The 20562-nt window shown below is 38.0% G+C and overlaps 5 protein-coding genes across 6 annotated transcripts in view; 2 read left to right on the forward strand and 3 right to left on the reverse strand.

The window, feature by feature from the left end:
• Positions 1-20562, reverse strand: part of LOC133732731 (uncharacterized protein OsI_027940-like) — an 81136-nt gene that overhangs the window by 27769 nt on the left and 32805 nt on the right. The gene's annotated exons all lie outside the window — the stretch shown is intronic.
• Positions 3587-4804, reverse strand: LOC133744404 (MYB-like transcription factor ETC1). Its single transcript, XM_062172521.1, has 3 exons — positions 4549-4804; positions 4086-4173; positions 3587-3996 (listed from the first exon to the last, which is right to left on the reverse strand). The coding sequence occupies exons 1-3, from the start codon at positions 4595-4597 to the stop codon at positions 3909-3911; spliced, it is 225 nt and encodes a 74-aa protein (XP_062028505.1). The 5' UTR covers positions 4598-4804; the 3' UTR covers positions 3587-3908.
• LOC133744411 (protein translation factor SUI1 homolog 2) lies at positions 8404-10466 on the reverse strand. Its single transcript, XM_062172526.1, has 5 exons — positions 10346-10466; positions 9900-10019; positions 9593-9798; positions 8698-8751; positions 8404-8601 (listed from the first exon to the last, which is right to left on the reverse strand). Exons 2-5 carry the CDS (start codon positions 9934-9936, stop codon positions 8557-8559), a joined length of 342 nt encoding a protein of 113 aa, XP_062028510.1. The 5' UTR covers positions 9937-10019; positions 10346-10466; the 3' UTR covers positions 8404-8556.
• On the forward strand, positions 11975-14450 carry LOC133726053 (APO protein 4, mitochondrial). 2 transcript variants are annotated; one of them, XM_062153506.1, is made up of 3 exons: positions 11975-12100; positions 12482-12753; positions 13120-14450. In XM_062153506.1, the coding sequence occupies exons 2-3, from the start codon at positions 12497-12499 to the stop codon at positions 13907-13909; spliced, it is 1047 nt and encodes a 348-aa protein (XP_062009490.1). In that variant the 5' UTR covers positions 11975-12100; positions 12482-12496; the 3' UTR covers positions 13910-14450. The 2 variants fall into 2 exon arrangements, with proteins under 2 accessions (XP_062009490.1, XP_062009491.1); XM_062153507.1 differs by lacking the exon at positions 11975-12100 and adding an exon at positions 12107-12289.
• LOC133744416 (peroxidase 27-like) lies at positions 17849-19484 on the forward strand. The gene is made up of 4 exons (XM_062172531.1): positions 17849-18110; positions 18302-18490; positions 18588-18753; positions 18855-19484. Exons 1-4 carry the CDS (start codon positions 17889-17891, stop codon positions 19259-19261), a joined length of 984 nt encoding a protein of 327 aa, XP_062028515.1. The 5' UTR covers positions 17849-17888; the 3' UTR covers positions 19262-19484.

The raw sequence follows: 20562 nt of genomic DNA on the forward strand, positions 1-20562 counted from the left end.
ACCTATTATCGGAGTTAACGTCTACTTTTGACGGAGCATGAGAGATTGGACACGGAAGACTAAAATTGGAAAGTTTAGGGGGTAAAAATTTAAAATTGAAAGTAGAGAGGGTGAAATGATGACACCCCCAAACCTCAGGGGGGTAAACTGAAATTAATCCTAATAATAATATTGTAATGGGAAAAATTCAAGAAACAGTACTCCAAATATAGCCCACTACTTCTAAAACTATCACATTGGTACATAAGGTTACTATTCTGACACACTTTGATACATGCCGCCAATGATATCGTTAAGTCTTATGTCATTATTCTTTTTTCAAAGGTTAATTTCGTCTTTTTGAAATCTCTCGTCTGAACTCAAAAGCCTACAGAACCCAAAGTGTTCATTCTCTGTCTTCATTCTCCTTTTCCTTATCTCTGATTGTGTTTCTAACTCTATGGGCGTGTTTGGTATAGGGGATTGCATAGGATTAGACATTCTTATCTAGTGAAAAAAAAAAAAAAAATCTCATGTTTGGCAACAACCTGGACTATATTAAATGAGACTCTAAATTCCCAAAAACACTCCAATACCTTCTACCATAGAGACACCAAACACCATGGGACTGTGGAAGCCTCATTCTCACTCTACCCTTCGCTTAAGTTCATCGATCATTCTCTCACCATTCTCATCTCCTTCAACCATGTCTGACTGACCTTGATATCAAACGAAAATCGTTGCACTGAATTAACGACGAATTCCCTTGACAAATAACACCGAATTGGGTATGGCTCTGATTTGAGAATTCTGAGAGAAATTGTTGATGGTGTCGCAGGTTTTCGGGTTGGTGGTGTTAGTTGTTGTTGGCTTTAGTTATTAGTCCTACCAGTACCGAACATGAGTTAGGGCATAATATAGCATAAGCCAAACTTGAAGAGTCCAGGACTCTTATAGAAATTTAGGCGGGGTATCACAGTCTTGGGAAACTAACATGCCTTATGGGAACTCACCACTTTTGAGTTTTGAAGAAGGCAGAGCAAATTAATTACAACGTCCAGGCACTTGTTTTTTAATAACTATCTTGGTACACCTCCATTTTCTGGTTCTCTTCCTCATCTCTCTAGTTCGCTAAGATCAACTGCAACAGATTCTCTATTTTTTTTTTTTTTGAAATAGAAGTTGATTACATTAGACCAACAACCAAAGGCTAAAGTCTACAAAGTTTACATAAGCCATCCGGCAAGAAAATCCGAACTACCTATCTAAACCAAAGCAAACTCTTAAGAAGCACTGGAACGCTCACATTTAAGCTAGCCTATACAAAAATTGAACAAACCTCTCCTCCTACGGAAATGAAATCATTCAACTAGCCCTACCTTGCCAATCACGCAATTGTGGTACAAACTAAAAAACTAGAAACGTCATAGAGGCTTGTCCCTGCTCACATAGGCTCATACCCAACAGAAATAAATTAGTAAATAACTAGCTCATTCCCTTTCGAGTTGGAGCTCATACCATCAGATACCCTCTTCACTTTCTCCTTCTTGGAGGCTTTCTTCTCTTTCAAAGCCTCACCAAGCACTGCAACTTTTTTCTTCTCCCCATATGGCAATTTGTTTCTACTGCCCACAGGACGTCCTCGCTTCCTCTTTCCACTACCTGGGCTACCTTCCTCCGGCATAGGAACCAAGCCAAGGCTTTCTGGCTCCAAATTCAAGTTGCGCTTGCCCACTGCCAAACTAAGTTTCAGTTTCTTTGGAGATATAGTCACTCAATCATCAGAGCGACCTCTACGCTTCCCAGTAATCCTTTCCAGTGTCATGGCAGCTTCCTGCAACTCTCGAATCACCACTTGACGTCGAGGTCTAGTCAAGAAGGAACTCAAAGCTGGTTCCGAAATTGCACTTGGAAGAGGAGTCTTGAAAACTAGGGTTTGACCTTCTCCACAGGTGTGACGCCGTCATAGCAGGCCAGTGCCACCGGTGCATGATTATATCCCCATGGAGCGCCCTTCCAAATACGAACCCGATTTGAAGGATTCGACAACGTGAACAACACCCTCTGCCTCCTCCACCTGCAGAGATCCATTAGTCCGCCATGCATTGCGGAACATCCCTAGGAAGGATCGGATTTTGAAGTCCCGAGCAGTGTGTAGCTTCCCTACCATAAAAACTTTTGATTGCCGCAGACCTTGACCTTGTGTAGGCCAGAGATCCACCTGTTTCTTACCCTTAGCGATAGCAAGTGAGGATGCTAGCCTAGCAGCCATGGCATCAACGAAACTCATGGTTGCGTTGAAAGGAGATAGCAAAGAAACCATAACCCTAACCCTAGCAGAGAAAGAGAGACGACTCTAACTTTTTTAACTACTTTTACGTACTTCCTTTCTTTCCAAGTTTACTTGTTTCACAGCAACAGATTCTCTATAATTTTTGTATTATAGGGAAACAAAAGTCAAAGATTTCCATTATTTTTCTTCTTCAACTCCAACAAATTCCCTATTTTACAGCAATATCTAAAATCTCTATAATTCTTTCTTAAAATTTTAGAGATTGCTGTAAATTTAGGGAACTTTGTTATCTCTTTCCTCACTATCCCTAAAATGGGGATGATTATAAGGAATCTGTTAGAGCAAAAGAGACTCATTTTTCCCTAAAATAGAGAAAATCATAATATGGGGAAGCTGCTGGAGTCCACAAACCTAGTCCCAAATGTCTCTAAGAGCAACTCCAACAGTTTCCCTACAATACTAATAGACATTAGAGTTGCTCTGAGGAGATTCAAGAAATCTGTATTGGAGGATAACTCAATGATTGCCGTCAAGAATTTGCTCAATAACGAGAGTGACTAGATATGATCTGATACAAACATCTAGATGAGATATCCATAACCCAGGTCTCAACAAAAAATCATTGAGAGATTCAATGTTCAGCTTCTTTATCGTTGATATTCAATTGAGAGCACAAATTTAGACTCTATTTGGTCTGGGTAGGAAGAAAAAGAGAGAATGCAAAGAGAAGATCTGAAATTCTATTTTCATTTAGGTTTGATTTTGCAAAGGTTGAATGGATGGAACTAAAGGATTACACAATTTTGGAATCTTTTTTTGGGTCTGTAGGTAATGAAAGAGAGTAAAAAAGAAATATGAAATTCAATGTTTGATTCTTTCCTCACTAAATTTCAATCGAGGCATTCATATGAGTGATTGAGAATGAAAATGCTCGGGATCGGGAGAAGAGAGAGAGAGAGGTTGGCTGCCCAGAGTAAATTGGGAGGAAAAGATGAAGGGACAAAAATACCCATGAATATATGACACCTTTAGTCCTTGTGTTATTGGTATTAGTATATGCCATAAACTTATAATGCCCATGAATATATGACATAAATAACAATGGTGTTATTAATGACATATACTAATAGACAAACGTCAAGTATCAATGTGATAGTTTTGAAACTATAGGTATCGATATATTTGGAGTAGTGTTATCAAAATTTTCCCTATTGTAATAGGGTTTGTTATACATAGGGTGTGCAGAAGACACCATCAGAAGAAGATAAAATTCCGCTCAAGATTGGGTTCTAATAACTGAATTGCACTTTGACATGAAGCAACCAAATTTACTTCCACTAGTTCATTTATGTTCACAAAACAGAAGTGAAAAAAAAAAAAATGAAAGCTTCAAACCAACCCAAACATCATACCAATGACTAATTTACAAAGATAGGCATCACTTGCAGAATGCCCCCATTTGATTGCAAGCAAAACCCTCAAACAACAGTATCCCTTGTCCTTAATTTTATGCGAAGGAAACTGGCAAAACTAAATTTTATGCATATAACTACAACCACACAATGTTACATTAACATCCCCAAAATTTCTTGCTCTAACCGAGACTTGAGTACTCCAATTTCATGGTCTTGGTTCTTCATTCACTTGTTGAGTATCTTGAATTCCAGTACTTCTCAATCTCCTCTGCTGATCTTCCAGGAATTCTTCCAGCAATCAAAGACCACCTATATAAGGAATAAACACAAAATCTTTCAGGCAAAGTGGGAAAAAATTAGACCTGAAAAGAAGAAAGAAATTGAAAACTATAGCCTACCTCTCCCCAACCAGGTTAAACATCCTAGTGATAAGAAATTCCTCATCTTCTGAAAAGTCGAGCTTAGAGTCTTGACTAGTATCCTCTGCTGCAAACAGAGAGAAGGCTTGTGAGTATAACTAAAACAGAAATCCCCAAATGAATAATTAAAGAAAGATTACATCATGCTTAATTAACAGACCCAGAAAACTAAACATTCTATAAATATAAAATTTGAGAACTTTTTCGTGAAGTGAAACCAAGAAACAAAGATTTTCAAAGGTTTACCTATCAAAGTATCATAAGAGTGGAAAAATTGAACAACTAGTTGAAATCATTTGGAAAGATTAATACTTTCAAGGGTTACCTCCGGAATTCAGAGACAAATAATCAACGATTTGATCCAAGTCAGCCAATAGATTATCAGAAAATGGCAAAAACCAAGAATTTTAATGATTAAAAGACTCCAAGTTCAAATGGGTACCTCTGGAATCCACGGAGCTTTCATCAGAAGAGTGATCCAAGTCAGCCATTGGAGTTGAAAATATGAGACAAATAGAAGCCGCAAATTTCAACTGGTTGTTGTTAAGTTTAATAGTAAAGCAGAGCAGGAACTGTGTTTTTGAAACTGAAGGCAGTTGGTAAGTGGTATAAATAGGAAGAAGATTGTCAATAAGATAATGTTCTCCATTGATAGGGAAGAATGGGCGCTGGAGTGAGTAAGAAGAGAAAGAGAAGACTGGTAGTTGAAGAGTGGATATAGTCCACCTTTGATAGGTAGTTGAATACTTAACTGTTGGTTGGCATAGGATTTTGAAGATAGGAATATCTTGAGTATTTGTACTCATACCTCTCTATATGAACAAAAAAAAAAAAAAAAAAGTAAGGGCAGTCAGTTCTACTCTCTATGGTCACATTCTGGGTCATCAGACCGTTGGATTTGTGTCTTCTTCAATTATTGTTTTTCAACGTAATTTAATAATCAGAACCATCTTAAGTTTAAGTTATTTTTTCAATCTTATAATTTTCAAAATCAATTAAGCCACCATTTGACAATTCAAACAATGCATCCAGCTAAATAATACGTGTCTTTTTTTTGTCATGAAAAATAAATAATACATAACTTGATGTAGTTTATACATCTATAAGTTGTAATATTTTTTATTTTTATTATCAATAAAGTGGTTGATTTTTATTCTAAACAAAAAAAAAAGTAGCAGAATTAGTATAGATAAACGATTTTCAATTGAGCGGATTTTTGTGAAGTATTTTGCAAAGGTTGCAGGTAAGTTCCAGTATGATGCAGATACACTCAAGTGGTTCCTTAGGGGCAGATGTTTTTTTTTTTTTTTTTTTTTTTTTTTTTTGACTTTGTCAAGGGGAATCCAAAAGCTTCCTAGACCCAAGATAAACCCCTTCAGCGCATGTGAAATGCTCCAACTGTACATTGCAGCACAGTGCCTGGCCGCTTTGACAGCTTCGGGGTTCGAACCTAGGTTGGGGAGCATACCCAACTAGGCAAGAACCACTAGGCCACTTGCAGTGGTTTAGGGGCAGGTGTTTGGTGGGAGTGAATTATCTGAAGTGGTTTGGCATCGGTATGTTTTAGCAGTAATTAAGGATGCGCCAAATGAAAAAACAAAAACAATGGGATGTGAATCATTGTGGCATTAAAGAACTGAAAATTCCCTCCTCCAACCATTTGTCTCTCTCTCTCAGCTTCTTATCTAGCTTTGTCGCCTACCTAAAATATACTTCTTTTATGTACTCTGGAAAAACAAGAAACACATTTATGAAAGAAATTCTCACTCTCCCACTTGGAAGAATGTGACACATATTTCCATGGTTAGGAATAATATAACCCCCTACTAATTTTTAAGTGGTTGCTTACTGTGTACTCCAAGTTAAACATTTAATTTGGAAAAGGAAAAAGCCACCACTTATCAGATGGAAGCTTTGTAGAAAATCGGAAGAAAACATGAGTGAGATAAGTGTGGGAAACAGGGTCTAGGCCATTGGTTGTGAGTTCAAACGAAATTGTTTATCATTGTAGATTAAAGAGAATAAATTCAAGTTACGTCACAAGTCGTACTTGAAAATAAATTAGTATAGAACAAAAATTTTAAATAGATGGTGCTCTCCCTCTGAGATGAATCTTAAAAAAAAAAATATTAAATTAATTCGTTACGTGAGGTACACCGCAATAATCCAACTCTCTGCTTCGGAGTTGGTACGTAGTGCAAATGGCCAAGGAAATGTGCACCAGCAGTCCATAAGAGTACCTGTCGGCTAAGAGAGACTAAATAGACCAGGACAGGCAATTATTCTTCAATGGTTATCCTTTGGAACTGTCCAAGATAAGCATTATTAAGGGAGAGATTGTCCTATCCCAATAACTAGGTCGGCTGAGCTATCAAAGCTGTCATTAGCCTCCTTACGTAGACGTAGATATTATGGACATGGACATGGACATCGACATCAAACATTGTCGCATCCCAAAATTCAGTTTTTGCATCATATTTTTTTTTTTTCAAGAAATCAAAAAACATTTCAAAAAGTGCCACAGACTGAAAAATATAAATCAACAAGCAGAGCTTTCGAAATGTAAAAAATAGAAGGATTAAATACTTGTTACTCCTCAAACTTTTGTCAGAAAAATAATTTAGTCTTCGCCTTTTAAATTAAACTAGATAGTCTTTATTCTCTCTAATTCTCACACAACAGACCTAAATTGACTATTATACCCTCATTCATCTTTTTTCAATTTTTTTTTAATTGTTCTCTGTCTTTTTTAATTTTCCTTTCTTTTTTATTTCTTCTTCTCCTCCTCCTCTTCCCTCCTCCTCCTCCTCTCTGTCTCTCTCTACCAAGCCACCCTCCGCGACCTCTGCACCTTCTGCGTCTTCCGCCTCCACCTGGCCAGATTCTCCCCTATCTACTTCCTCTTCCAAGACCTCCAACAACAAAATAGCTACAAACCCAAAAAGAACAACCAGAATCCATCGAACCCATCAAACAAAACTTCAAACTTTCAAATTCACATGATTACATAAACAATTACGAGACCCTAAAACCCCCGTGAATCGAAACCAAGATCCAATCACGAAAGCAATGCAAATTTCCCAGATCCAATCACGAAAGCCGCTGCCATCTCACTCTGGATCATACCCAAAACCCAAGTAATCAAACAAACAATTTGAGCCTTTGCCAATGACAATGAACTGGATTGAATGCTCATCACAGTATCTGCATTGTTTTCAAAAACGCAAGAGCATTTTACTGAATTAGTTCATGATTCAAAGCCAAGTCTATGTCTTTATCAATAGCTAATGTCTTGCCCATTTTCAAAAACTGTTTAGGGTCATAGTTCTTGACAAAGCTATGTCTCTAACACTTTTCCAAAACTCAAAAATCAATTTCCAAAACTTAACTAGAAATGAAATGCAGAAGAGAACCTGAAAACAGAAACAAGCTGGGTCTGATCGAATACTTGGATGAAATTATTACAAGGGTCACTAATGCCCCAAGTGCTGAGATGCGTCAACAGCTTCTTGCCTCGGAACACATTTCAACTCGTTCTGGTTGACGCCGGCAACGGCTTTGGCGGTCTGTACATCAGCTGTGATGACGCGGCGAGGTGGTAGGGCGGGATCTGGGCACCGTAGGATGAGGTTTTCCGATAATCGTAATCTATTGATCGAAGATCGGAGACAGAATCACAGAGACGATGAAGAGGGTTTTCGATTTTCGAAGGAGAGTGATTTGGTGAAGAAAGTTGAAGAGTCTAAAAGAGAAGAAGAAGGCGGGGATGCGTGTTCTAGTTCTCAGAGAAGAAGAAGAAGGAATACACTCGAAGGAGGGCGAGGATGGGATGGGTGTCTGGAAAAGCAAGGCTTCTGGAAATCTCCATGAGAATTTGAGAGAGTGAACGAGGTGAGAGCTATGGTTAGGGTTGCCCTCGATCAAGGCGTGATCGAATGTCTTGTCTACCTGTGGCGACATCATCGAGGATGATCGGCAGGGACCATGGATCTGGGCTTAGAGAGAGAGACAGAGTCTCGTCAAAAAGAGAGAGAGAGAGAGAGAGAAGTAGAAAAAAAAAAAAAAAGAGAGAAAAAAAAAAGAAGTGAGGGGTATAATAGTATTTTTGGACCTGTTGTGTGAGAATTCGAGAGAATAAGGACTAACTTGTTTAATTTAAAATGTGAGGGACTGAACTGTTTTCTGGAGCAAAGTACATGGAGTAACAAGTATTTAATCCAAAATAGAATTATTATATTACTTTGAATAAATGTATCCGCATTGTCCTTCCACATAACACAAAAATCAACAAAAGAACTAGAAGAAAAACAAAAGTCTTGTACCAGACCTTTATAAGGTAAATATAAAGGAACAGATTGTAGCAACATTTAATTTCAGATCATATATTGCTAGCAATTCATCGCACACTGAGGTGGTGTAAACTACATAGGGTAGCGGGTACTGGTGCTATTCAGAAACCGTGAAGCTTAATATTCTCCTTCTTAACAATGCCAGCCTGTTTAAGAGAACACGAAGGTGACCCAAGTTACATACATGAACCAATAACACAATATAATTGATACATAACCAGAGAGGTGGACAAAATAATTACCTGCACAAGGAAGGAGGAAACATTCTTTCTTTGGTCCCCCTGAAGTTGTATAACCTGCAGCCATGAAACAATCACATATAAGGCTTTGTTTCAGAGAACTATATATAAAGCACTCAATACTTGCATGGCTATGGGCAATATCTAGAACAAGCTCATACTACATGTGCATCTATCTCTGCACAAGAGAAATCCACTACACATGCTGCAATTCTCCTCTATTTCACAAGGAGGTAGATAAACCATGGTCAACAAACCACACTAGCAATGGTAATGACGTTGCCTAACATAGATTATCAGATAGTTAATGCACCATGTCTACGCCTATGATGGTACCAAAAGAAAATTTATGTAAAGAAAACTTTTCCCAAATCTAGACTGTTCTGCTACTTTGCAATCATTAATCCAGGTTTTAGTATATAGAGAAAACAGTCCAAAGAATGCATCTTGAATCTTAGATTTCCTGGAAGGGAACAAACCTGTCCCATTCTTACATCCACTAATGCTATGCTACCAGGTTCTCCACATATGCTCTAGAAATGTTGTTCAAAAAATGCACCTATTCATGCGATTGAATAGCTGTGTCCTATTCATACACCTACTTTGCAATCATGGTGCCACTTTTACAGACAAAAAGAATGCACGTCGAATATCAATTTAGACAATCTGATCTATTCATATATTTACTTGGTAATAATGGTAACAAAGCTTCAACAATATAATATCAAGCAGAACAATTCCATTTGGAATTCTTGAATCTAGAATGACTAATTACGGAAAACAAAACTGGCCTATCCTAACATTTTGTGATCATGGTACCAATCAAGAGTCCAGTATATAGAACAATCATAATAAGAGTGCAACTTAAATTGCAATTTACTAAAGAAGAGGAACAAACCTGGCCTAACTCAGGATCCTGGACAACAGTACCATTACAGCAGAACTCCTTCTTGAGGTCCTTAAGTATCTTGTTGTAGCTGTATTCCTTCTTCAATCCTTGCACAGTAGTCAGGCTTTTCCTCCCGTTACGCTGCTGTACACGCACGTGCACGTATTCTTTTGTCCCGGCACCCGAGTCCTCAGCATTGGCGTCAGCAAAGGGATCTACACACACATTACACAAATCAGCCGGATACACATTACATAACAGTGCTCTAATAAACCATTTCATCTATATGTATTAGCCTAAAGGAATAGAGCCTCACCAAAAGTAGATGGGACCTGGGTTTCGAGTTCAGACATGAAACTGGACTGTTGGATGTAGATGATCAAGTAACCAACAAAATTGATTTTTTTTTTCTTGAAAATAAAAATAAAAATCAAATCTGCACCACACAAGGAACAAAGAAAAACCAATCAGATTCATAACTATAAAGCACAATATAACAAAAGCCACTGTTTGGTACTTGTATAGATCACAAGACAACCACAATATTAACCAAAGTACAATCTTTATGGTTCAAGATTACTGCTTCCCTATTATCAATCATGCATCATTATCAAAATCAAAAACGGCCATCAATATGATAGAAAAAACTACCCCACAATTTTTCATGATCCCAATAGTTCATATGATCAAAACATATCAGAATCAAACTAGATACAAGCAAATAAATCAATACAAAGGACAAAAAGGTAAAGAAAAAATTACCTGGATTCGAAGACGCGGTAAATTTGGATGGGGAGGAACAGAGAGGTTTGGAAGAAAAGAGAGAATGATGAAAGGGTTTATATAGAGGAGACGAAAAGTCGTGAGAACCACACAAAGTCGGTTTTTACTTTTGTAATCTTAACCAGATATCCGCGGCTGAGAGAGGCGCGTGTAGTGAACGGACGGTTGCGATTGTAATGCGTAGAATTCAAGCTACAAAAGCTTTGCGGTCGTTTTCCTTTTGCGCCAAAACGCACCGCCTTTTTCCGTTTTATCGGTTTTAGACTTATTAGGGATTCCCAAAAATAAAGGGAGAACCCAATCTGGGGGTTACTTTGTGTTTTAACTTCTTCTTTTTTTCTTAGTAAGTTTCACAGAGATAGGAGTTAATTTGGTTAATCATGCTAGTTTTCAACAATCCAATTTAAGTATATGCTTTATTCGTTTTTCTGGAGCGTATGGATTATATTTGGCTGATCATATGTGGTTAGACACTCCTAACCAACCACAACATGTCTCTTCCACAATCGAATACATGCATGTCCTTTTTTTTTCCTTTCTCAAATTCTTTCTCTTTCTCAGGCGATTAGATGATTCAAATCCATTGAGAGGGGGGGGGGGGGGGGCACAGCTGCATTTCATTCAAGTCTTTAATGCTATATCAATCGTCGAAGAAAATAAACAAGAATTAAAAGCCGTGAGTGCAAGATTCATTGAGGATGCTGTAACCAACTGAGCTACTAACATCTTTCTCACAATTACAACAGAGAGACACAAACTCACATGTTGTGTTGTTATAAGAAACTCTAGTGATTTTGTTAGTTAGAATTTTGTGAAAGGAAGAATTTGAAATCAATGGTTAGAAAATTGTGAGGAGGAGGAGGAGGAGCAGTCACAATCCAAAAAAGGGGAATTAGAATAAACATGAATCAAGTGAAATTCTGTCAGAGACTGAGAGACGTTGATTTGGTACAAGAATGAAGATGGCATACCATTAAGAGAAAATGGACATGTGTTTAGCTTTGGGAGAGACACGTTATGCATGGTTAGGAATAGCTGACCATATGTGGCTAGCTAAGTATTGTTCTTTTATTGTGCTTTGATTGTGCTAAATACGATCTAAATTTAACACATGATTCAGTCATAAATAATATTTTTTACGTGTTATTAAAACAATTTGTTTAAACTCTTAAATTTTGTATCTCCGTATGTGACAATTAGTATTTTAAATTATAGATTGGTAATTCATTGTGTAGAAAAGACATTTCTAACCATAATATTTTACTTTACTTTATTCTCCCTCAAAAATTAATTCCACTGAGTGGTGTTGGCCATACTTAGTGAAGGATTAGTATTAGTTTGTTTAAAGATTTTTTTTTTTTTTTTTTTTTTTTTTTTTTGAGATTTAAAGATTTAATATAGCCTAAAATTTAGGTAGCATCATTTTTTTTTGTGCTTGTATTGTGAATAATTTTAATTGTGTCATACTCGTGTGATAGTTTCAAAATTTGAGATACTTCAATTCAAACTCGTGTGTTTAGACTATCTCTCAATCGCATACATTCTGTACAAGACTGGTTTGGACCCGAATATTTACCCGAAAATATTACCATTTACTAAACAACCACACAAGTGAGGGTATTTCAGTCAGTCCACCATAAACTATTTGTTCTAGTTCATCCCCCAAAGCCGTCGTTCTTCCTCCAGAGCTTTCGTTCCCCCGACTGTTATACATAGACTGCTCTCGCTATTCAGGTGCTTTCTTTCTCCTTGTTATTTCTTTATGCTGGGATTTGATTATTTTGGTTATTACTGATTGATTTCACATCTATATCTGTTTACTTCTGGATTTGATTTTATTGACATGAGTTATCAGCCTATGATCTCTGTTTTTACACAAAGTTGAGCATTGAGACTTCCCCAGTACTTTTGCTGCTTCATAATGTAAAGGGTTCTGTGCATTTTGGTAAAAGCTTTATTCTTTATGGAATTGGGTCATGGTGGATTGTATCAGATAATGAGTGGAAGTAGTGTTATGAATCGATTAAAGCTGGTTACTTTTGCAAGAAATGTGGTTGCTTTATGTACTGCTGTTCTAAGCTTTGTTCTGGGTTTTTTGGATTTGATTCACTCTAGGCATAACAATAAGCTATGGCGCTGAGGAGAAAATTGGGGGAGAGTTCGAATTTCAGTTGCAAAATGATGTTGAGCTTTTCGAGGTATTACAACTCAAACAAAGTGGACTTAAAGAAGCTGAGGCCTATGATTCTGAAGAGAATCCAGGACCGAGCTAAGGACTATCCGGTGCAGAGCATGATACCGGTGGCCGAGGAGGTCCTTAATTCCCGGAGGCTTCTTATTCAAGGCGTCTCTACCCTTCTCAAAGTGATCCCAGTTGTGGCCTGCAAGTAAGTCCCTCACCTGCCAAGGGTAAGGGTGTTTTTTTTTTTTTTCTTGAGGTGTGGGGATGGGAATCTGTACGACTTTTTAAGTTTTGCACTACTTGGTATTGAACTTTTACTCTATTGCATTGTAACATGTTTATTTCATCGAAGAAGATCAACTAAGTCTGTTCATTTTTATACTCAATGCCAATGTTGTGCGGCAAGTCCTAGGAACTGTTGGATCATTGAATCGGGAAAATGGCTGTCATTTAGTTGATTAAATACCTACAAGGGGCATGTCTGGGTGTTTTTGTTACCTTTTCAGGACTATATTCATTTTATTGTCTGAAGTTTAAGCATTTGGTGATTGAAAAGCTCTAAACTTTTCAGGTTCTGTCCAGAAGTACACATTAGCGATAAAGGTCACTTAATTCAGACTTGTTGTGGTTTCAAACGTCGTGGCAGAAATCGGGTTCATGAGTGGATAACTGGTAGTTTGAAAGATGTTCTTGTTCCAGTAGAGGCATTTCACTTGAAGCACATGTTCCAGGGTGTTATCAAACATAACCAAAGGTTTGATTATGACCGTGTTCCTGCAGTTGTTGAGCTGTGCTGGCAAGCAGGAGCAAATGATGAAAATCTGTATTCCGGTACTTGGAACCCAGAAAGTGATTGTGTTGCTGTTGAAGGAGCTGAGTCATTGTCACCTGCTGAACTCACTCTGGTTGCCAATGGAACTTTGAGGGCCTGGGAAATACTTAGAAATGGCGTGAAGAAATTGTTGATGGTTTATCCAGCAAAAGTGTGTAAAGACTGTTCAGAAGTCCATGTTGGGCCATCTGGGCATAAGGCGAGGCTTTGTGGACTTTTTAAGTATGAGCGCTGGCAAGGAACCCACTTTTGGAGAAAAGCATCTGTAAATGATCTTGTTCCTCCAAACATTGTATGGCGGAGGCGGCGTCAAGATCCTCCTGTGCTTTTGAATGAAGGAAGGGGCTATTACGGGCATGCTCCAGCAGTAGTAGAACTATGCACACAGGCAGGTGCTATTGTGCCTTCAAAGTATCGTTGTATGATGAAAGTGGAGGGTTTAACTTCCGTTGTAAATCAAGGTTTACCCCCTCCGCCATTTAACCTGACAGAACCATACAGGTTACTCCATCCGAAAGATCATGTCTAAATGCAGTTGATACCGTGGGAAGTTGATCACTAGCGGAAGCTCCCTTATGTAGTATTACATAACTGAGATGATCTAAAGTCGGAAGTTGAAGCCTCAAAGAAGCTCCATATGACATTCTGATATTGATTGATCACACTGATTGTAGCCATCAGATTAATGGGGATGGAGTCTGAAATACGATCCACATCTATATTGTTTTTGATTACTTTGATGATTGGTCCAGTCACCTTCTTGTGTTTAACGCAGTTACATGAGCAAAGAATTGAAGATTCTATTAACAATCAAACATAAGTCATGAAGATAGCTCAGTGAAAATGGCGAATATTGCACCATTCACTTGGAGCATGTAAGAGCTGAGAAACTTATAGTTCCGTTCTTTTTCTGAGGGATGGTTTTTTTGTAGGAAAGTTGCTCCAGAAAACAATGAGCCAAGAGTGAAAGGAAGGCAGACTAGACACTGGAAATTAAAGTAAGCCTCTTGTACTTTGGTGACATTATAGATGGTTAATACAAAATGATAATAACCGAAATACTTATTGCAGTTGATGTAATTTTTACTGTTCTAGTGGTTTTTAATTATAACTAGTCCCAAATTTTGATTTTCATCTGTTCCACTCTACTCTTCCTGAGTGTTAGTATCCACTGCGATAGACAGTCCCTTTAAATACATATATAGAATCTCCATCTTCTACACCATGCCACTTGAGGCTACAATTGTCACGCATGGTCCTTTGCTTGTGTATGAACAAATAATCATCAGCAGGAAGAAATTTACTGCTCAAAAGTAACTGCCTCAAGTCATTAACTGTGCTTGAATCCTCCATTTTCAAAGGAATACTTGCTGAATTAAGTAAACTCGAGGAAGTTTGTACCACTATACTCAATCTTCTGGACGGAGGGCCGTCTTTGAGACAATTCATGGTCTTGAGGAACAAAGCGATCTCAGAAAATTCACATATCCCATACTCACTTAATTTGCGAAAATCTTCTTCCAACTCAATTCCAGAAAAGAAGAGTGACATTCTTTTGATCGGTGTACCGTCAATAATGTGGATTTTTTCTTTTAGGCTACCAACTGTCTCTGTTCTGAATACCTCTAACTGATGCTGTATTGCTGAAGATTTTACGATAATCTGAATCTGAGTGGACTGGTTTACATGAGGTTCCATGCATTTGATGGTGAGGTCAATTTTCGTACCTTCAGTGACAATTGGATAGTCTTCCATGTCTAGTCCATCTTCTAACTCCCATTCAGATACTGCAAGGGTTTGTGAAGCTGCTGGGATGCCCAAGAGTTGTTCCACCTTCCTTTTGATTTCAAGAACAGGTTCTTTCAGACCCACCTCTATGGTGAATTCATGTCCCCAGGTATCAATAATGATGACTCTCATTGTGTCACTGATAAGTGGCTTTTAGTGTTCTGCTTGCTCTGTAAGGCTATGAAACCGCCTAAGAATAAGAACACTGGAGGTAAAGATGGGTTTTTGCTTTCATGTAATTCTTTTCTGTTTTTTCAGTCAAACATGAAATTGGCTTGAAACTCATTTCTCCTTGTAGTGGCTGGAACAGACCGGTTTTTAAATTCAAAGTTGAGGGATCAAATATAGATCTCAGAGTCATGTAAAACATATGAGTATTCTCATCATACCATTTGTATGTGGAATTCATTTGGAATGCATTTTCAACTCTGATAATTAATGTGCATTATTAGTCATGAAGGATACACTGCTGTTTGGTAGCAGAGCTTAGCAAGATGATTAGCAGGATTCAAAGACTAGTAACCGCTGTCAAAAACTCAAATTAGTTAACCAGACTCTGGACAGATGATGCTACCATTGAACCAAGATCATTTTTTTTTTTTTTGCAGTCTGATAGGAACCTGTGAATCCTATAATAGAAAAAAGAAAAGAAAAAAAAATTGAGCAGACTCTGACATGTATTTGTTATGTTACTGTGGTAGAATAATAATTTTTTCTTTTATTTTCTTTGTCATATAGAATAGAGGATTGAACACTGTTAGTAGTAAATTGACACAACTGACACTGACTTACAAGTAGTTCTGTAGATTCAAGTGAGTTAAACATGTCTGTAACGCAGTTTTGTGATCTGGAGGCTGCATGGTTGGCTGGAGCTGACCAATCATTAACCAACTTCATATATTTTAGTGATGAACTAAAAGTCGTAGTCTGTGTTTGCGTAATAGTCATCTTTGTCACCTGTTACCAAATTCTGAGACTCGGTCGAAACAATACTATACATCTCAGTTTCCCATTTCAGAAACAATGGATGTCGTTGAGAATATTGCCAGGCTGTATATATCTTGCAAGTTACATTATGTTAATGCCTGCCAATATTTTGTAGGCCTTTGACTTGGTTTTCAGATTCAAGCTTCAGCTGCTTACCTTGAACCAATTGGAATAGTATACTGGCTCTGCACAAATATCATATTCCCAGAAATGGAACTGGAAGTTTCCTCGTGTCATTAATATAAGTATAAGTGGTGAACAATTAAGTGAGTAGTTTAATCATCTTGATTGATGAAGGACTTGCATACTATATCGGTGATGAAAATGTTAGACCTAATATTATGTTGGATATTATTTTATCCTCCAGAAGGCAATTGTCTTTTCACGTACCACAGTGAGCAATCATTCCCTAATGATCATAACTATAATATCTGTGTTTAATGAGTGTTGTCATAAAATAATTTCAATTAATGTTGAATGCAAATTGTGTTATCAAATTTTGAAACTCATTTGTTCAGACGAGCATGCATGTTATATAGGGGGTTAAGGTCAACATGTCTTTTAGCTAAATGCTTTTGATCTGGTTTTGATATCATATAATGTTGTACTGGAAATCAAGTTGAGAGTTCTTAATTCTTTCAATTGCTTCCTGCAATGCACTTCTCTATTTCACCTTACACATTTGGTTCGGCTTTTCTTACTCCCCCAATCCCCTATTGTTCAAATTAGCATTGCCACTCTGTTTCTCTTGTTCTTTTCTCAAATAGTTACCTCAACTTTATCTTTTGAAGCTTCTGATGTTGGAGTTTTATGGTGTTTCTGTTAACTGTTAAATTTCTGTTGCGCACAAGTGATAGGATAAAAGTGAAACACATGTATGGGGCAATTTAAAGGCTAAATAAGTTGAGAAACAAACCCAAAGTTTCATAAATTTTGTACTCATTTTTTAAGAGGCTTTACTATTTCAGGAAATCTAAGTTTTAATATTGACAATTTTTGGATGATGCACTGACAGCAATTGGAAATGCGTATTTTCTAAGAAACTGGATTCGTAGAGCTTATTCTTCTTTATATATATATATATATATATATATATATATACGGAGCCGTTCGAGAGCGGACGTCCGCAACCCAAAAAAAGTGCGGACGTCGCTCCTCCGGCCTCGATCGAGCTTCGACGAAGCGGCGCGGCTTGCCGAATGGACGCCGGGGGTCTGCGAAGCCGGTCTGCGGTTGGGTGGAGTCGCCGGCGACCGTTCTGCAGCCTTGCACAGAACCTACAGTTGCAGGTGAGGTGGCTGCCCAGAAACCGGCAACCCCGACCTCCTCTGACCTTGATCGCTGCCCAGAAGAGGTCTGGGACGCCTCTGGCCTCCCTCCGGCCAGCCCCGCGCCGCCGTGGCAGCCTGGAACAGCCTGCTGCGTCGACGTCCGCACTTTAGCGAAAGTGCGGACGTCCCCCTGTGATCGGGCCTCTATATATATATATATATAACTCAGAGTATATTTTCTCATCTTTATCACCATTCTTATTATATTTTGATATAGGGAGTTGTCAACTCGTTTGCTACATGTCTTATCGTTTCAAGATCTATAAACAAAACTCATAAAATACTATGCGACAGTTTGTTGATGACAAATTCAAAGGCCTTAGAATTGCTATAAAACCCAGACATATGTCTCATAGCATCATATCTCACTTCTTAATTGTTCGTTACGTCTTTCTAAAGACAATGGCTCATATCCAAAAGCTTGTCTCAGTTTTTTCACTTCAACTCCTGCTTGTTCTGTTTGCCTTGGACTCCACTACCTATGCACTGCAAGTTGGGTTCTACCGGAAAACCTGTCCAAATTTAGAGGCTATTGTCCATGCGACTACTTATAACTACATATCTGGGGCACCAACTCTTGCTGCTCCTTTGTTAAGAATGCATTTCCATGATTGTTTTGTTAGGGTATGTAATTAATTGGCTGCATTAGTTTTTGTCTTGCATACACAAAAAAGTAGGATTAAAGACTATTTATAATGCACCAAACACCATTAGAAGTACCATTGTGTTTTATATTTGTTGCATGACATTCAATTATTAAGTACTACATTCATTTCGAGAAGTTCCTGCTTATTAAATTTTGGTTAATTTTGCAGGGTTGTGATGGTTCTGTGCTATTGAAATCAACAGCAAACAAACAAGCTGAGAAAGATGCAATCCCCAACCTAAGCTTAAGAGGGTTCCAAGTCATAGATGCTGTAAAATCTGCAGTAGAAAAGAAGTGCCCTGGTGTTGTTTCTTGTGCCGATATCTTGGCCCTGGTAGCTCGTGACGCAGTATTAATGGTACCAAAACATGTTCATCCACATAATTCAAATTTTTTTGTTTTTTTCAGAATGTTAATTAACAAGAAACTAAAATAGCCATTTATTTTTCTTCTAGCTTCATGGTCCATTTTGGGAAGTTCCTACAGGACGAAGAGATGGAAGAGTGTCAATAGCCTCGGAGGCCTTGACAAACTTACCACCTCCTTTTGCTAACATAGCTCAGCTCAAAGGAATGTTTGCTTCAAAGGGTCTAACTGTTAAAGACCTAGTGGTCCTATCAGGTAGTGATCAATATATTTTGTTTAACATCTTTTATTCTCTCTGTTTTTTAATGCTTCAAGAAAAAACTTAAATTAACTCGAGCTCCTTTGATTCTAATTAGGAGGACACACCATTGGGACATCTCACTGCTCATCATTCTCGAATCGTATATACAATTTCACTGGTAAAGGTGACACAGACCCCAAATTGGACCGGAATTACGTAGCTCAGTTGAAGATCAAATGTAAGCCGGGGGATGCCAACACACTTGTTGAGATGGACCCTGGAAGCTTCAAAACATTTGATGAAGATTACTACACTCTAGTGACCAAAAGAAGAGGACTTTTCCAATCTGATTCAGCTCTTCTTGATGATATGGAGACGAAAGCCTATGTGACAACCCAAGCCATCACTCATGGATTGACCTTTGCAAAAGATTTTGCTGCATCGATGGTGAAAATGGGTAACATTGGAGTCCTCACTGGAAAAAATGGTGAAATAAGGAAGCAATGTGCTTTTATTAATTGATGATAAGTTTATTCGTCTGTTTTTTTGTTTTTTGTTTTTTTTCCACTGGTGATTGAATTCGCAAGTATAAGTTGTTTGTTTGATGATGTAACAATTTGTTGTGTGTTGGGTGCATATGTTTGGTGGGGTGGTAAGGTAGTAATTTTACATAAATATGTTCGAGCCCGGCCCATCAAAGATGGGGTCCACCCTTTAAAAAATAAATTATTGTTTGTTCGAAGAAGTTGCAGATTAGTTGTACCCCTTTCAATTATTTTTCTAAAAATAAATCATGAATGACTATTGCTACCTTATAATCGGGTCTTTCTAATTTCTAAATGTACCCAACAAGAGTTTTTTACGCTCAATAAAAAAATAGAATTTATAATTGTACTCAGCAACTTTTCCAACAATATCCTTAGCAAATCTCACATAGAGCAAAACTTGGATTATCTCCTCATCAATTCTCATAGAGGTTGGGCTCCAATCGGTGGAGGTCGAAGCGATGCCCGAACCAGAAAGGAAGGGTCTTGGAGGGAGTGGTGGAGGCTGGGGCTTTGTCGACCTCGAGAGACTCAACTCTAGCTTGAATATATATCAAACACGAGTTCATACCCCCATAACCCATAACCAAGCTCTTTGCTCAAGGATAATACCAAGAACAAAAATTGTTCTTCGCTATATCCTGCACCCAATACCATACTCTAACAGAAATACCCATCCTTGATTCCACTCCTGCACACCACTCACTGCTTTGGTGTTAGCCAACTGAGCCCGAGCCTCTGAAAGTCCTCTTCGAACTGCATCTCCTTGGTACAACGGTGGACTTCTTCTACTCGAGTCAGACCAGGTGAAAGGGAGGAGAAGAAAAGAAAACTCGCTGTGAATCAAGAGAGAGTTAGACCGGGTGGAAGGGAGGAGTCTCGAAAGAAAATTGTTCCAACTTGTCTCCCATTACTTTTCCTTCCCACCGTTTCCTTGTATCCCATTATTTCCCTTTCCCTTTCTTTTCAGCTTTTCTACCCTTTTTATCTTTGTTTTCTACGCCTAAACCCACAATCAACATCAAAAATTGATGCGGAGATGCTGGGTGTGAGATTTGCTGGGTATGACTTTTACTGGGTGTGAGTTTTGCTAAGGGTATTGTTGGAAAAGTTGCTGAGTATAATTATAAATTCTATTTTTTTATTTAGTGTAAAAAACTTGCTGGGTCTACATAGAAATTTTATGGGTACATTTAGAAATTATAAGGGGTCTCTCCTTGACAACTGTCTCCTCCTCCATCTTGGGACTTTCTCGGTTTCTTTGTGGATATCCTTTTT

This window comes from Rosa rugosa, chromosome 1, assembly GCF_958449725.1.
Source record: "Rosa rugosa chromosome 1, drRosRugo1.1, whole genome shotgun sequence".
NCBI lineage: Eukaryota > Viridiplantae > Streptophyta > Magnoliopsida > Rosales > Rosaceae > Rosa > Rosa rugosa.

Coding starts and splice junctions, on each gene's coding strand:
- LOC133744404 (XM_062172521.1), bottom strand. CDS start 4,597: ATGGCTGACTTGGATCACTCTTCTGATGAAAGCTCCGTGGATTCCAGA. Junction 4,174..4,548: donor AAGCTCCGTGGATTCCAGAG/GTACCCATTTGA, acceptor CTCTGTTTGCAG/CAGAGGATACTAGTCAAGAC. Junction 3,997..4,085: donor TTTAACCTGGTTGGGGAGAG/GTAGGCTATAGT, acceptor TTCCTTATATAG/GTGGTCTTTGATTGCTGGAA.
- LOC133744411 (XM_062172526.1), bottom strand. CDS start 9,936: ATGTCTGAACTCGAAACCCAGGTCCCATCTACTTTTG. Junction 9,799..9,899: donor CCAGGTCCCATCTACTTTTG/GTGAGGCTCTAT, acceptor ATGTGTGTGTAG/ATCCCTTTGCTGACGCCAAT. Junction 8,752..9,592: donor AGGATCCTGAGTTAGGCCAG/GTTTGTTCCTCT, acceptor TCATGGCTGCAG/GTTATACAACTTCAGGGGGA.
- LOC133726053 (XM_062153506.1), top strand. CDS start 12,497: ATGGCGCTGAGGAGAAAATTGGGGGAGAGTTCGAATTTCAGTTGCAAA. Junction 12,754..13,119: donor ATCCCAGTTGTGGCCTGCAA/GTAAGTCCCTCA, acceptor TAAACTTTTCAG/GTTCTGTCCAGAAGTACACA.
- LOC133744416 (XM_062172531.1), top strand. CDS start 17,889: ATGGCTCATATCCAAAAGCTTGTCTCAGTTTTTTCACTTCAACTCCTG. Junction 18,491..18,587: donor CTCGTGACGCAGTATTAATG/GTACCAAAACAT, acceptor TTTTTCTTCTAG/CTTCATGGTCCATTTTGGGA. Junction 18,754..18,854: donor AGACCTAGTGGTCCTATCAG/GTAGTGATCAAT, acceptor GATTCTAATTAG/GAGGACACACCATTGGGACA.